This window comes from Peromyscus californicus, unplaced genomic scaffold, assembly GCF_007827085.1.
Source record: "Peromyscus californicus insignis strain IS unplaced genomic scaffold, ASM782708v3 Scaffold_7__1_contigs__length_154581171, whole genome shotgun sequence".
Classification (NCBI taxonomy): domain Eukaryota; kingdom Metazoa; phylum Chordata; class Mammalia; order Rodentia; family Cricetidae; genus Peromyscus; species Peromyscus californicus.
The window spans coordinates 140,981,303-140,994,421 of NW_026294595.1; the positions used below are offsets into that span (position 1 = coordinate 140,981,303).

The window sequence follows — 13,119 nt, forward strand, 5'->3', positions numbered from 1 at the left end:
ACGGCATGCAAATCGTCTCCCATCCACAGCCTCATGCTGCAGAGCTCCTTCCCAATGACCAGTGCCCTGTATGTCAAGCTGTCGATAAAGCTCTGAACTCTGTTCTGCACTGGTAACTCCCAGACACGAAACCATGCTTGGGGTCCTCAGCACCCACTGTGCCAAGGCTGGCTCGGGTTTATGCAAGTGGCCTTTTTAGGTAGTTGAAACACAAGTGTGGGTTGTGAAGAGCCACCCTGTAAGTCATTCCCTTCATTGCCACCAACTATATTCTGTTGTCCTTGGACAGCAGACAGAAGAAAGGACCCACCCTTCACCTGGTCAACAACAGGCAGTCCTTACCACGACCCTAGCCTCTGCCAGTCTCCCGTGTTACCTCCCTTTCCAGGTTCTGGCCATATCTGCTTCCTTGATCGTGCCCCAGGGCCTTTGGACATGCTGTTTCCCCTACCTAGGACACTTGCCTTTGGATTTTCACAATGCACCGTAGTACAGATGATGAAGAGGGGCACCGAACGCGCAGGAGAAGGAAATCACATTTGAGTGCACGTGCTGGGCAGTAGGAAGGTTGCAAGCTACATGTGGCTGTGGAGTGCCTGAGAGGTGGCCAGTCCTAACCAAGATACACACACACACATGCCAGGCGTTGAGGGCAAGGTAAAGGAACGCAAAGCGTTCACAGGTAATTCGCTCCACTGATCACACTTCAGGTGAAAGTTTCATATTGGGTTAAACAAAATGTTACTGCAATTGATTTCACTAGTTTCCATCCATCCATCCATCCATCTGTCCGTCCATCCATCCATCCATCCATCCATCCATCCATCCATCCACCTACCTACCTACCTACCTACCTATCTATTCTTTTAATTTTTGAGTCTCATGTAGCCCAGGCTAGCCTCCCACTAGCTATATATATATTCAATAATGATGACCTTAAACTTTTCGTCATTTTTGTCTCCACCTCCCTAGTGCTGGGATTACAATTCAGTGTCACTACACCTGCTGGTGACGGAACCAGGACTCTGCACACGTCAGGCAAGCACCCTTCCAGCTGAGCCACATCCCCAGCCACTTGTATTTGTGGCTCATGTTATACAGTTGTCCCTCGGTGCTGGGGGACCAGGCTCTGATGGTACTCAGGCCCTTGTTTAATTGCTGTGCTCTTTGCTAATAACCTGTACCCCCTTTCTTCACCTGAATGACCTGTGACACTGGGTGCTGGGTACAACTGTCGTATTGTACTGCTCCGGGAATAATGAGTGGGGAAAATCTTCGTACACTTTCCAGTGTTTTTGATCTGTGTTTGGTTGAATCTGTAAGTGCAGAACTGAGGATACAGAGGGCTGAGTGTGCCTATGGGACAGCACGGACGTGGGTTCAGCTGGGGAGGAACCCATACAGTGACTTCAGGGTGAGAAGACCCAGGGAGGGAGAAATGGGGTTCTCTGGGAGATGCCCCACGGGTGAGCGAGAACAGATCTAGAATGACTCTGGAGAGCTCTTCTGGTGGCCTCAGTTTTGGAGTCTCCTCCTGGTGCTAACAGAAAAAAGGCTTCTTGTAGTAGAAAGAGCAAAAGTCTGTCATGCTGCTCAGAAGGGAGGGGACGAGGGATGGCTTAGCTGTCAGCCAAGGCCATGGCCCAGTAGCTTGGGAGACCAAAGCTGTCAACAAGAGCGAAATTATCTCAGTCTCTCTACTCCTTATGTTGTAGGAAGTGGGGGGTCACTCTGCATTAGGAGAAGTTGGGGGTCCCCATTCTTGAGGGTCACTAAGAACCCACATTCTCAAGGCACCCAGGCAAGAGCTGGCTTGCACCCGCTCAGCAGTGAACGCTACACAACTGCCTGGCATCTGGAGCTTCCGTGGGACTGTGGGGACATGGCGCCTCTAGAGCCCCAGGTGTCCTGGCCGGATCAGCCACTTACCCAGCTCCACGTCCTGGTCATCCGTGAGCACCAAGATAATGTTGGGCCGGATGTTCCTGCGGTCCCTCTGGAAGCGGCCTTTCAGGCGGGGATGGGACAGGAAAGCTGAGCTCCCGGCCAGCAGGGACAGGAGAGCCGTGGAGAGCAGCCATAGCGGCAGGCCAGGGGGTGCCATTGGCGGGGCTTGCTGGTCCGTTGCTTCCTCCCGGATGCAGAGGCTGAGGTGGTGTCTTGTGGATGGGGTTCTTTCCCCTCTTCCCTCAGGATCTGAAGGATGAGAGGGATAGACGGGAGTCAGTACTGGCATCACAGGTGCCCGGGCTGGGCTAGCATGCTGCCTCGCACAAGGAAGGGCCGGTGTGGGCCAGGACAGTCTCACCCATGTTCTAGAACAGTGTGAATGCGGTGCCGGCTAAGCTAGAGAAGTATTTATAGTTGGCTCAGGGACAGATCAGCAGCAGAACTGTCCATGGGGACTCCCCTGGTGGGTAGTGAAGAACCTGTCCCAGAAAAGAGCCTGGCTCTGGCTCACCTTCCTACTCAGACACAGAAGGGGACAGGACACTAGCATCTCCACCTGGTACTTCCCTTCAGGTCCCAGCAGCAGGCGGCTTGGGACTCTGGGATGCTTTGGGCTGAGTGGTCATAGGTTCCTGTATCGGACCCACCTCTCTGGGGCTGTCCCCCACACAGAGAAACCCCAGTTTCCTCACGGCCAAGCTAAGTACTCAACCTGTCAGGGCCATGCGTGCAAGGGTGAAAGTGTTCCTCCCGGGTTGAACTTGCCCGGTAAACGCAATGACTCCAGACAGAGCTGAAGGAGAGGAACTGGCGCTTCCCATCCCAGTCTCAAGTCATCCGTAACCCCAGGCGGACGGTATCTCAGGCAAAGGTGGATGAGGGAGATCGGAACGGCAGCCCCACAGAGCGGCCTCAGCACCCACTCTGCCGAGGGGAAGAGAAGAGAAGACCTGAAGTCAGGACAGTCACCACAGCTGTGACCTTGGAGGAGTCTGTCCTGTTGGCCATGGAGGTAGGGGAAGGGGGACCCAGCAACCACCCCAGGGCCCTAGCCAGGGCCCTCAGTGGGTCCTCTGGCCCCACAGGGTTGTGCTGTCTACATCACCATCATCTCGCCTGCCTAGGGCTGTAAGAGCGCCCAGAGGTGTTCCACGCTTCAGGGCAGCTGGAGGGAACTTCCTAAAATGGCAAGCAGATCCCCTGACTCAGCAGCGCCCTGAGTGTGGGGACAGCAACTCAGATGTAGGACCTGAAGTGGGGGAGGGGGCACCTGCTTCTGGTCGTGCCAGCTCCAGGCCCTGGCTGGTCTCAAATGTCCTCCTTCCGCACCAACTCTCCCTCACCTCTCCCCCAACCCCAACACTCCATCCTTGCTGGCTTCCTCCTGTAGCCGGACAAGACGGGGTCATTTCTACCCCATGACTTTTTGAGCCTTGCCTTTTGTGATCACTGTTAAGAGTTTTGTCTCTGCCTGACAGGCTCCTTCTGCTCCGTCCAGTCTAGGCACTAGCCAATGCCACCTCCTCAGACAGGCCCACCCTGGCCCCTGTTTTATCACCTGTTTGATTTCTGTCAATCAATCACCACCACATCTTGAAATGATCTTATTTCCTGAACCCATCCACACACATCCCGTCCCCGCCCCCCACAGGAGGGACAGCCCCATGAGGGCAGAGATGGGGCATCTGTCGGTTACGCCTGGGTCCCCTGTACCTTGGGCAGGGTCTGGTGACTACAAGAGTGGAGATTCTGAGAAACTGAATTCTGCAGAGTGGGGGATGCCAGGCTCTAGAGGGCCATGCCACAGCCTGGGTCCACACAACTCAGAAGCCTAGGGCACCCACATGCGTCTCCAGACACTTCCGAGGCCCCCAAGGAGGAGCCAGCCATGCTGGTTCTCTGGATGGTGCCATCTCCAGAGAGGCCCCAGGGAGGGAGCCGGGTGGATGCTGTTCAGCCTTCCCATCTCTTCACAAGGAGTCACGCCTGCTTCCACCTCTGGGAGCACCAGCTGGGAGCTTAGCTACTCTTCCTCTTTCTGCCCCCCTTCCCCGCTGCCGGCAGCCGGCAGCACAGTGGCTCCCCATCTGTGACCACAGTTCTGCTGGGGCCCCATGAGGTACTCCCACCTCTCGGTCTCTTGGTCCAGGGTAGCTGTGGGCCCTCCCTGCTGAGAGTCCCAGGGGCTGCTGTCTCTCCTTGCCTCCGCTGGTGGAGCCCTCCTGACCTCTCAACAAATGCCTGGTCACCTCTCCCACTGTGCTCTGAGTACCTGGTTCCAACCCAGGTGCCTCCACAGGCTGACAAGGACAATGTCTCTTTGAGCATTTGCCTTCCCCCTCGGTGGAGGTGGAGGGGTGGGGTGGGGAGGGGGCAGGACAGGACTGTGAGCGGCTCACACTACCTGCCCCAAGCCCTGGGCTGGCTGTAAAACAAGTGCCACAGAGAGCTGGGGAGAAAGTGTCACGGCACCAGGCCACCCAGGACACTGTATGACGGGAGCCTGGCACGGTCACTGAGGGTGGCACCCCAGAGGGCAGACACTGGCTCCCTTGGCTCCCTGCCACGCTAAAACCTCATCTGCCACCAGAGAAAGCCAATGCAGTGGCCTCTCTGAGCCACCCTGAGTGACAGTTAAGAGCACAGACTTTTTCGAGTTCCGTGTCTAGTCACTTAACACTGCTGTGCCTCAGTTTCTCTATCAGACAACTGGGAGTGAGAGAAGCAGCAGGTCACCCAGAGGCAGAAGCAGAGTGTTCACACTGCAGTGTGAGCCATCTCCGGGCAGTGATCACCACCCTGCAGGGTTTTCTCAGCCCTTCCATGACCCCTGTGACATGGGCTCTCCTCTTACCCCCAACAACATTCAAGAAGACAGACTCACTGTCCCCACAGGCACCCAGAATGGACAACAGAGGACACCTGAACCTTGCCCTCCGACTGCCTGCTGCCCCACCTCACCCCAAAACTGTCACCCCACAACTTCTTCCATCCAGTGCCACAGTCCCCATTCCTGTCGCCGTGCAGCTAGCTCTTGCTAATCAACTGCTGTTTTTCTGGTGTTTTGGAGACAGGGTCTCAGTATGACCTTGAACTTGCCATGTAGCTGAGAATGACCTTGAACTCCTAAAGTTCCTGACTCAATTTCCTGAGTGCTGGGATTACAGGGTTGTACCACCCTGGTTTATGCTGTGCCGGGCGGGGACCAAACCCAGGTGCGCATGTACTACACAAGCTCAAAACCGGGCTGCCCCCCAATCCATGACATCTTCAAACAGCCTCATTTTAAAAGACAGGTGAGGTGGTGCATGCCTGTCACCTCAGCACTCAGGAGGCTGAGGCAGGAGGATCACAGCTTGGGGCCTGTTTGAGCCACAGTTTCTACCATCACAACAAATAAATAAACAAATACACATTTCTGAAATGGAAACCTCTTTCTCCGAGTGTGACTGAAAGCAGCCATCCCTTCCCCGTGGAGCGGCTCACGTGGAGCTAAAGAGAGCTGACAGTGGCCAGGGCTCTGCTTCCCCACCAGGGCCCCCTCGAACACTCCGTTCTCCTGGGTGAGGATACCAGCTGGTGCCGGAAGAAGCCAACACACTTCGCCACCCCGTCTGCAGGGAACAGGAGGCCGCACATGAACAGAAGAGGGCTCCTCATCATGGTGCTAGCTCCTGAACTACTGCCTTGTAGGTACACTGAAAGTTCCAGAAATATACCTGCGTGCTGCTACAGCTACCTGGTCACCAGGAAGTGAGACTGTCCCGAGGGAATCCCCACAGGTTGCCTGCCTCCAGTGGCAGCTCTCCAGCCAGGACTCACATGAGCAAACACCCCTGAGATTCCCCGCTTGTCATGCCCGGGGCGCCTCCACTCTGAGCACGTCACAGCTGCCAGCCCATCTACCGTGCAGAACTGTCTGGTGACGTCATACCCACTCTATGGATGAGGAAAGGAAAACACAGAACGCTAAAATCACTTTCCCCAGACTGCAGGTTCCGGACGGACAAGTGTTCAAACCCAGGCTGGACTTGGTCAGCGTGTTGGAACCTCCTGGAAGCAGGTTTATAAGCGGGGTCCTAAGAGACTCCCAACCTTAGTATCTTCTGCCCGAAGGGTGGGCAGGTATCCTCCCAGGGCCTTTTAAAACTATCAGTGTGGTGGGGGTGGAGGCAGATGTCATCCGCTGGGCTCCAGTCCCAGCTCTGGCTCTGCATGCTGGTCTCAAGCAGCCCTTCCTCCCTCCGGATGGAGTCTTGAGTTCCGCAACCCAGAGCTGCGGCATGAGAGGGGCTAATTATCTATCAGCCGAGCCATCTGTGGGTCGATTTTTGATGAATCCTCCCCACCCCCAACCTGATGGCTTCTCCTGGCCCTGTGCCAGCTCTCTCTGGACACAGAAGAAATCAATTAACAATGACACAAGAGATTCTGCCTCCCCCTTCTTGGTAAGGAGATTCAACAGAGTGGCACAGAACGCCTCTGAATCCCGTTCTGTCTCAGAGAACCCTCCTGTCACTGTGCACACCATCTCGCCCATCAGCTCATGCCAAGCCTGCCCAGCCCTGTCTCTCCTCCCTGGGTCTTCTCGCCGTCCTTGGCAAAGGCTCCCCAGCCTAGCTAAATATCTCTGGGGGCACCTAGGGTCCCAAGGGAGTGGAGACACCACAACACTTCCAGATCCGCGCGCCATTCTACACGGGAGCAGATCTCGGTGTGGTGGCAGGCCCCTGGCCCACAGGGGACAGCTATGGGGAATCCCCAAGGCTCACTCAGGAGACCTAGAAAGGTCTAGATGGGCTGTTTTCCTCTGTGGGTCTCCAAATCCTACAAGAAAGGTAGAGACACGCAGGAAGGACCACACAGCTGATAGGGTGGGAGAGGAATGGTCGGAGTGGGGGGGAGAGGGACCAGTCTGGGGGGACATGTCCCCAGGAAGCAGAAGAAAGGAAGTGTGGGGTGCACAGAGACACAGCCATGAGCAGAGCCCTGCCACAAACCTGGGACCTCCTGGATATGAAGTCGGGTGTTCCACGGCAGAGGAGTCCCACCAAGACAGTGACACAATCTCTCAGTGGTGGGTTCTACTTGCTTTTCTCACCAAGCAGCCAGAATTCCACTAAACAAAACCCAGAGCCTATTCTTTCTGAAAAGCCTTCAAGGGCTCTACCCCACCCAGGTAAAACCCTAAAGTCCCCAAAGGCCACCAAGCCCCTACACAATCTGACCTTTGCCTCTGCCGTTCTTTCTATCTTTTCTCCCTCCTACATGTGGCTCCAGCCACGTGGGCTCTGTGCATGTCCGCCATGTCCCCACCCCAGGACCTTTGCACTGGCTGTTCATTCAGGCCTCTTCCCGGCCCCTTCCTTCCTTCCGCCTGCTCTTTGCTCGCATTCCACCTTCGCATACTGAAATCGAAGCACTGGCCACTTCAGCCACTAGCCAATCTCCCTACAGAATGTTACCTCCCCGAAGGCACAGATCTCTGTCAGTCATAGTCATCCATTTCTGTGTCCCCAACACTAGAAGTGCTCATGGTGTTTCCTGATTTAACACAGAATGCCCTCCCACCTGCCTCCCGGTAACAGCCCTCCACTGTGCCCAGGGGAGTGGGCACTTCCACTCCCTTGGGACCCTAGGTGCCCCCAGAGATATTTAGCTAGCGTGGCTGATGCAGCAAGGGCCACTGACCCAGGTGGAGCCAGTGAGCATCTCTTCTCCCTGGCTCCAGTGACTGGCCCAGAGGTGGTCATGTGACATGGGACTGACCAATGAGAGAGTGGGAGCCTGGGAGGCTGCAGAAGCCCTGCTCTGAATGGTGTGTGTGTGTGTGTGTGTGTGTGTGTGTGTGTGTGGTGTATTTTTGGTGATTATGGGTGGGACTAAGGTGTACCTTGTAGTCAGCCCAAGGCTAGTCAGGACTGTCCTTCAGAAGGCACACAGTAACCCCTGAAAGAAAATCTCGGGGTAAGTAGAGATAGCCCTACTGCTTGCTGGGACTCTGCACAGTCCTAGGCACTCATCTCGTGTTAACTCAGCCACACGCACAACAGCAGGGTTGAGAGGCCTGACCTAGGACGCTGAGGTGGGAGGGGTTCGAGAATCTGTCATGCGTCACACGGCTTGCAACCACATATACTCCCTGACCCCCAAAGAGGTTCCTCAGAACAGATCACCACAGAAGGTTCAGTGCTGTCCGGCTTTGGGTGAGCTTGGTCAAGGGGACACAGGAGGGGGCGGGGAGGGAAGAGAAGGGGAGGGTGCCTCGAGCCACAGCTCTGTTCATAGGGGAAAAGCAAGCCATGCACCCAGACATCCTGACCCCAAGCCCCACTCCTGTGACCCCCACACTTGTTCAGAAGTCAAGAACAATACCCACGATTAAGGTTTAGTGAATAGGAAGAACACAGAGAAACTGCTGGTAGGGGCAATCAAGGAAGGCTGCCTGGAAGCAGGGGGAGGAGTCAAGTTTGAGATGCTCAATAGGTACAAAGGCCAGAGAAGCCCTGGAGCTCAGGGAGAGTGGGAAGAAATGGCAGAGGGCGTGGCCTCAGGCAGAGGGGAAGAATGAGGAACATGTGGCCTGGCAGTTGCCTAGCTGGAGGCACATGCTGAGTCTTCCACCCCGGTGTCTCCCTGCTTCCTGGGTGCAGGTTCCCTCCAGCGCTCTCTGGAGCTCCTAGGGCTTATGGGACAGTTTCCCATGTCCCCTTCTTGGGTCCAGAACCTTGGCACCCTGGTGCCTTCTGGGATTCCAGCTGGAAATGAGAACCAAGTCAGCCCTCAAACAGGACAGGGACAAAAAGACCCTTCGGAGGAGTCGGGGTTTGAGGGCCCCGTCTTCAGCCAAGGCTCAGTATATGGACAGGTTACTAAGGGGTGAAGAAAACAGGGCAACGTGGGCCAGAAGCTCCAGCGGGATGGCAGCCAGGCGCAAAGCCATCGAGGCCACAGAACATTCGGGAAGGCTCGTGTGCCGGGCACAGTTCTTGGTACTATGAACTACAGGGAAACAAAGTCCCTGTCCTCATGCCATGGACACTCTAATGAGCCGGCGAGTCTCCAGGAGGGTGAAAAGAGCGACAGACAGAATGGGGATGGTGTCGAGACCGTGGTCCCAGCTGTCGCTCAGAGAGAGGTTAGAAGCAACACGTGCAAAGTCCCGGGGAGCAGAGTGTCCAGATCGTCTACACGCCAAAGAAGCGGGTGGCCGACAGGCCTCGGGACCCCAGCACTCACACACTGCACATCTGCTGTGTGCCAGGACCATTCCCTGCCCAGTGAAAACAACTGTACCCCAAATCTCTGCTCCCACCGAGCAGGCAGAGGACAGTTGGCAAACAGGGCAGTCCACGCCGGAGGGAGGAGGCAGCAGGGGGCACCGAGTGCAGTGGACTGTGATCCAGAACTGGCTGCCCAGCTTTGAACCAGCTCTGCTGCCCACTGGATGCTGGGTGGTATGTAATTTCTTACGGCCTCAGTGTCTTTATCTATAAAGTAGGAGGAACAAGCGCATTCACTACACAGAGCTGAGAGGATGGAATGGCTAACGGCCTTTAGAAGTAGATCGGTATACAGCAAGTGCCCAATCAATGTTGGCAAGTCTCATCTGCTGGCTTCAGGCCACCCAGCAACAGCACCCAGTTTTCATTTGAGCATCATTTCCTCCCTGCATTTGGTCCATAATGTTTAGGCCCAGCCACAGAGGTCTAAGATTAGACCATGAGATTAAGATCTGAGCCAAGAAAAGCTTTTCAATCCCCCTGCCTCCGGGACTTGCTAATCAGAATGTAGGTGCTTTGGGGGTCTACAAAAACAGGGGGATCCTGTCACCATCTTGATAGCTGCAACGTGAAGAAGGAAGCTACCACAGGAAGAGGCCAGTTCTGGGAAGTGGTATGAACCCAGTGACATTAGAAGCCTGGTTCCAGCTAAGACTGAAGGAAGAAGGTTGGCTTCTAGGTCTTTCAGGGTCAATAGATTCCCCGCTCCTTCAGCTGTGGGCTGCTTTCTCTGTTTTTAAGGTCAGCTTCCTCCCAACGGTTCTGGACATGAGTCAAATTCACTTATTTTCGGAGACTCATGAAGAATGGCTGCTCTCTGCTCTGTTGGTGGTCATGGCTGGCAAGGCTCCAGAGCTGTGCCTGGGTTATGTGTTGGCTGCTGAGCAAGCCTGCATGTGGCCAGTGTCTGGCCCGGTGGGTTCTGGGTGGGGCCCAGTGAGGGCTCCACAGCCCGTATCTAGCAACCGGGGGAGCTGCCTGTTCCCTTCCATGGCTCGGCACTCCAGCCATTCATTCTCTTGATGTGTGTGATGTAGCTGGCCTGATCTCAGGGCAGAGGACATGAATCTTGCCTCTCCATGGAAGAATCTAGAGGTCACAGTATAGATGAACACTATAGAGAAGGCTCTGTGGTCCTTCTCAAAAACATATAACATAAGGGCCAAAAGCCATACCTCAGTGTCCCTCCCCTACAGTGAGAGCTGCCTGTCATGGGTATAAAATTTGTCCCCAGCCCATCCTATAGATTTCTCAGAGCCTCAGGAAGTCTGGGTGACCAGGATACCCCCAGCTCTCTCTCTTTTGTATGACCCAGTAGGGTAAAAGCCGGGATGCCGGGGTCCAGAGGGCAGGAAAGGCTGACATCAGGTGTGGGTTACCCTGACAACCTGTTTACTTCATGTTTTTAAGGGTAAAGTCTCACTCGAAGTCACCAAGTAGCCAACGGTAACCCTGATGTTTCTGACCATCCTGTTCCCACTTCCCGAGTGCTAGGGTTACAGACATGCGCACCACACTCTGTGTGTGCAGTGCTGGGGATGGACCCCAGGGCTCCGTGCATGTTGGACAGGACTCGACCAACCAAGCTGCATGCCCAGACCTCGCTTCTGGTTTTCAGAGAGAGAAAGAGAGAGATCTCACTGTGTGTTCCTGTCTGGCCTGAAATTCCCTATATAGACCAGGCAGTGACCCACCTGCCTCTGTCACAGGTATGCTACGGTGACAGGCTGTCTTGCTAGGCTCTCCCGACACACCCTCCTAGTGACATCTGGGAAAGATGGAACAATCTTTCCTATCTAAAGTTCAAGAAAACATCAATTTCTTTCCACGACTTTGGTTTTAAACTCCTTCTCAATTGTAAGAAAAAGACAACCCCCCACAGGGTGGGATGTGACCCTGGGGCGGGGGCTGCCTTGCAAAAAGAGTCTAGGTCAATTTGGGACACCTGTATGCAGTGGCCTTTGTCTGTAGTTGGGGACATGGGCACAGTTGCCCCAGTGGAAACTGGAGTGAAAGACCTAGGGGCTGGAGAGGTGGCTCTGTGGTTCAGAGCACATACTACTCTTCCAGAGGACCCGAGTTCGGTTCCCAGCACCTATATTGAGCTGCTCATAAAGGCTCTTATGCCTTAGGCCTCTGCAGGTACTTCATTTACATACACAACCCCTACACACATACACATAATTAAAAGTTAAATAAATATTTAAAAAAAAAAAAAAAGACAAAGGACCTAGATTTAGGAGACGGGGCACAGGGAAAAGCCGGTTGGTTCTAAACCCACAGACAATGAGGCCCCTCTGCAGCTCGGCTGGGGAGCTGCGAGTGAATCTTCAAGGCCACTGGTTGTTTCCTAAGTACCTACATGAACGTGCTGGCCACCGTGCATGGGTGCTGGAGGGGATGAGGCGGGGCTGGTGTTCCTGTGAGGGCAACAGAGGATGAACCAATGAAGAGGAACTTCAGAGTCTCCCGAGAGCTCTGAAGGAAGCTGTCAGGGTGATGCTGGAGAGTCAATCCGAGGAGGCCTCTGGGAGGAGGTGCCATTGAGCTGAGACTCGAAGGTGTGGAGAAGCTGGTTATAGCTGAAATGTTGCCTCCCTCCTCCCCTTCCTCCATGTGCTGGGGATTAATTAACCCTCAGGCCTTGGGTGGCCCAGGCGATGCTCATGAAATACCTCCTAAGCAAAGGAAAAGGAACATGAATGAGCTGGTGGGATGGCTCAGTGGCAAAGACACTGAGTACAGAAGCTGCTTAACCTGGGTTCCGATCCTGGAACCCACACGGAGGTAAGAGACCCAGCTCCACAAAGTTGTCACCCGACTTTGGCACGCGCCCTGTGGTACCCATTCCCCGAGCCACACCAAACACAAGAACGCTAATAAAGGCAAAGGCCTCGTGATTGGACTAAGCACAAAAAACTTGCGTGGCAGAAGCATGCAGGAGAGTGGCTGCTGGCACAGCTGAGAGCGGACACAGCTGTACCCCAGCCCGTGCCTGTGGCGGCCACGCCTGCTGTCCTTCCTGGGTGTTTCGGGGAACTAGAATCAGATAGGACATTCCCACCTCTGTTCTTTGTTCTCGCCTCTCAGCTGAGGACAAAAGCTTCCTTGGCAGGAGTTACAGTTATTTCTGAAAAAGGCCCAGAGCCAAAAGCAATAAAGCCCAAGAACAGAGTCGTTATTCACGCCTAATTGCGGGCTGGCGTTCAGTGGGACTGACCGTCCCAGCCTCTTGCCCCATCTCAGCCCCACACTTCCCCTGCCCCGTGCATGCCCTACACACAGCACAGGGGTTTCTGGCTGTTGATGCTGCTGTGGTCTTCAGGAAGACCATCCAGGAGCAGTGGGGCATTCTGACTGCCGGGATTAATAGCCCAGTCATTTCTTTCCTTCTGCCTGACGCCTGGCTGAGCATCCCATCCTGAGCCAATATAAACAGCCCAATGCTCCTGGTCATTCCAGAGGCTGGGACACACAGGTGGGACAGCCGCCTGAAGGCCCTTTGACCAAATAACCAGCTAGCAGTGGGATGGATAGAGAATATGTGGCCCCACGTCCTGCCCCGGGTGCCTCGTGGACTAATGGCTCTCTGAGAGGAGGCCCCCAGGGAGGAGGCTGTGGGTCCCATGAGCTGGGGCAGTTGCTCATGGACTGTGAGGCATCAACTGGGTGTCTGCAAGTAGGTCCATTCTGGGGTTGGAAGAAAGACAGGTGAGCATCCCAGGTCCAAAGAAGGCCGGGGACTGGGGAGTGTCTAGCATCCAGGGTGCTGGGAGGGCCCACGACCATCTTCTTCACTTTCCAGACAAGAACACTGAGGTGCAGCAGGATGAGGGGAGTTGACTTTGCCCTATGGAGAGGGGCTTCCAGACCTCAATGGTACCTC

General features: G+C 55.0%; 1 protein-coding gene and 1 long non-coding RNA gene across 7 annotated transcripts in view; one reads left to right on the top strand and one right to left on the bottom strand.

The window, feature by feature from the left end:
• LOC128100410 (uncharacterized) overlaps positions 1–1,292 on the top strand; it is a 38,462-nt gene extending 37,170 nt beyond the window's left edge. The window contains exon 4 of the long non-coding RNA XR_008214787.1: positions 973–1,292. This is a non-coding gene — a long non-coding RNA (uncharacterized LOC128100410). The remainder of the gene's footprint in view (positions 1–972) is intronic.
• The window catches only part of Sulf2 (sulfatase 2), an 87,388-nt gene that overhangs the window by 61,981 nt on the left and 12,288 nt on the right, over positions 1–13,119 (bottom strand). For 4 of the 6 annotated variants that reach the window (XM_052722539.1, XM_052722543.1, XM_052722545.1 and 1 more), the window contains exon 2: positions 1,930–2,196. In XM_052722539.1, the coding sequence (XP_052578499.1) occupies positions 1,930–2,104 (175 nt within the window). In that variant the 5' untranslated portion in view covers positions 2,105–2,196. Of the gene's footprint in view, positions 1–1,929; positions 2,197–2,715; positions 2,831–5,669; positions 5,785–13,119 lie in introns of those variants that run through there. The other 2 variants (XM_052722540.1, XM_052722542.1) reach the window with 2 other exon arrangements.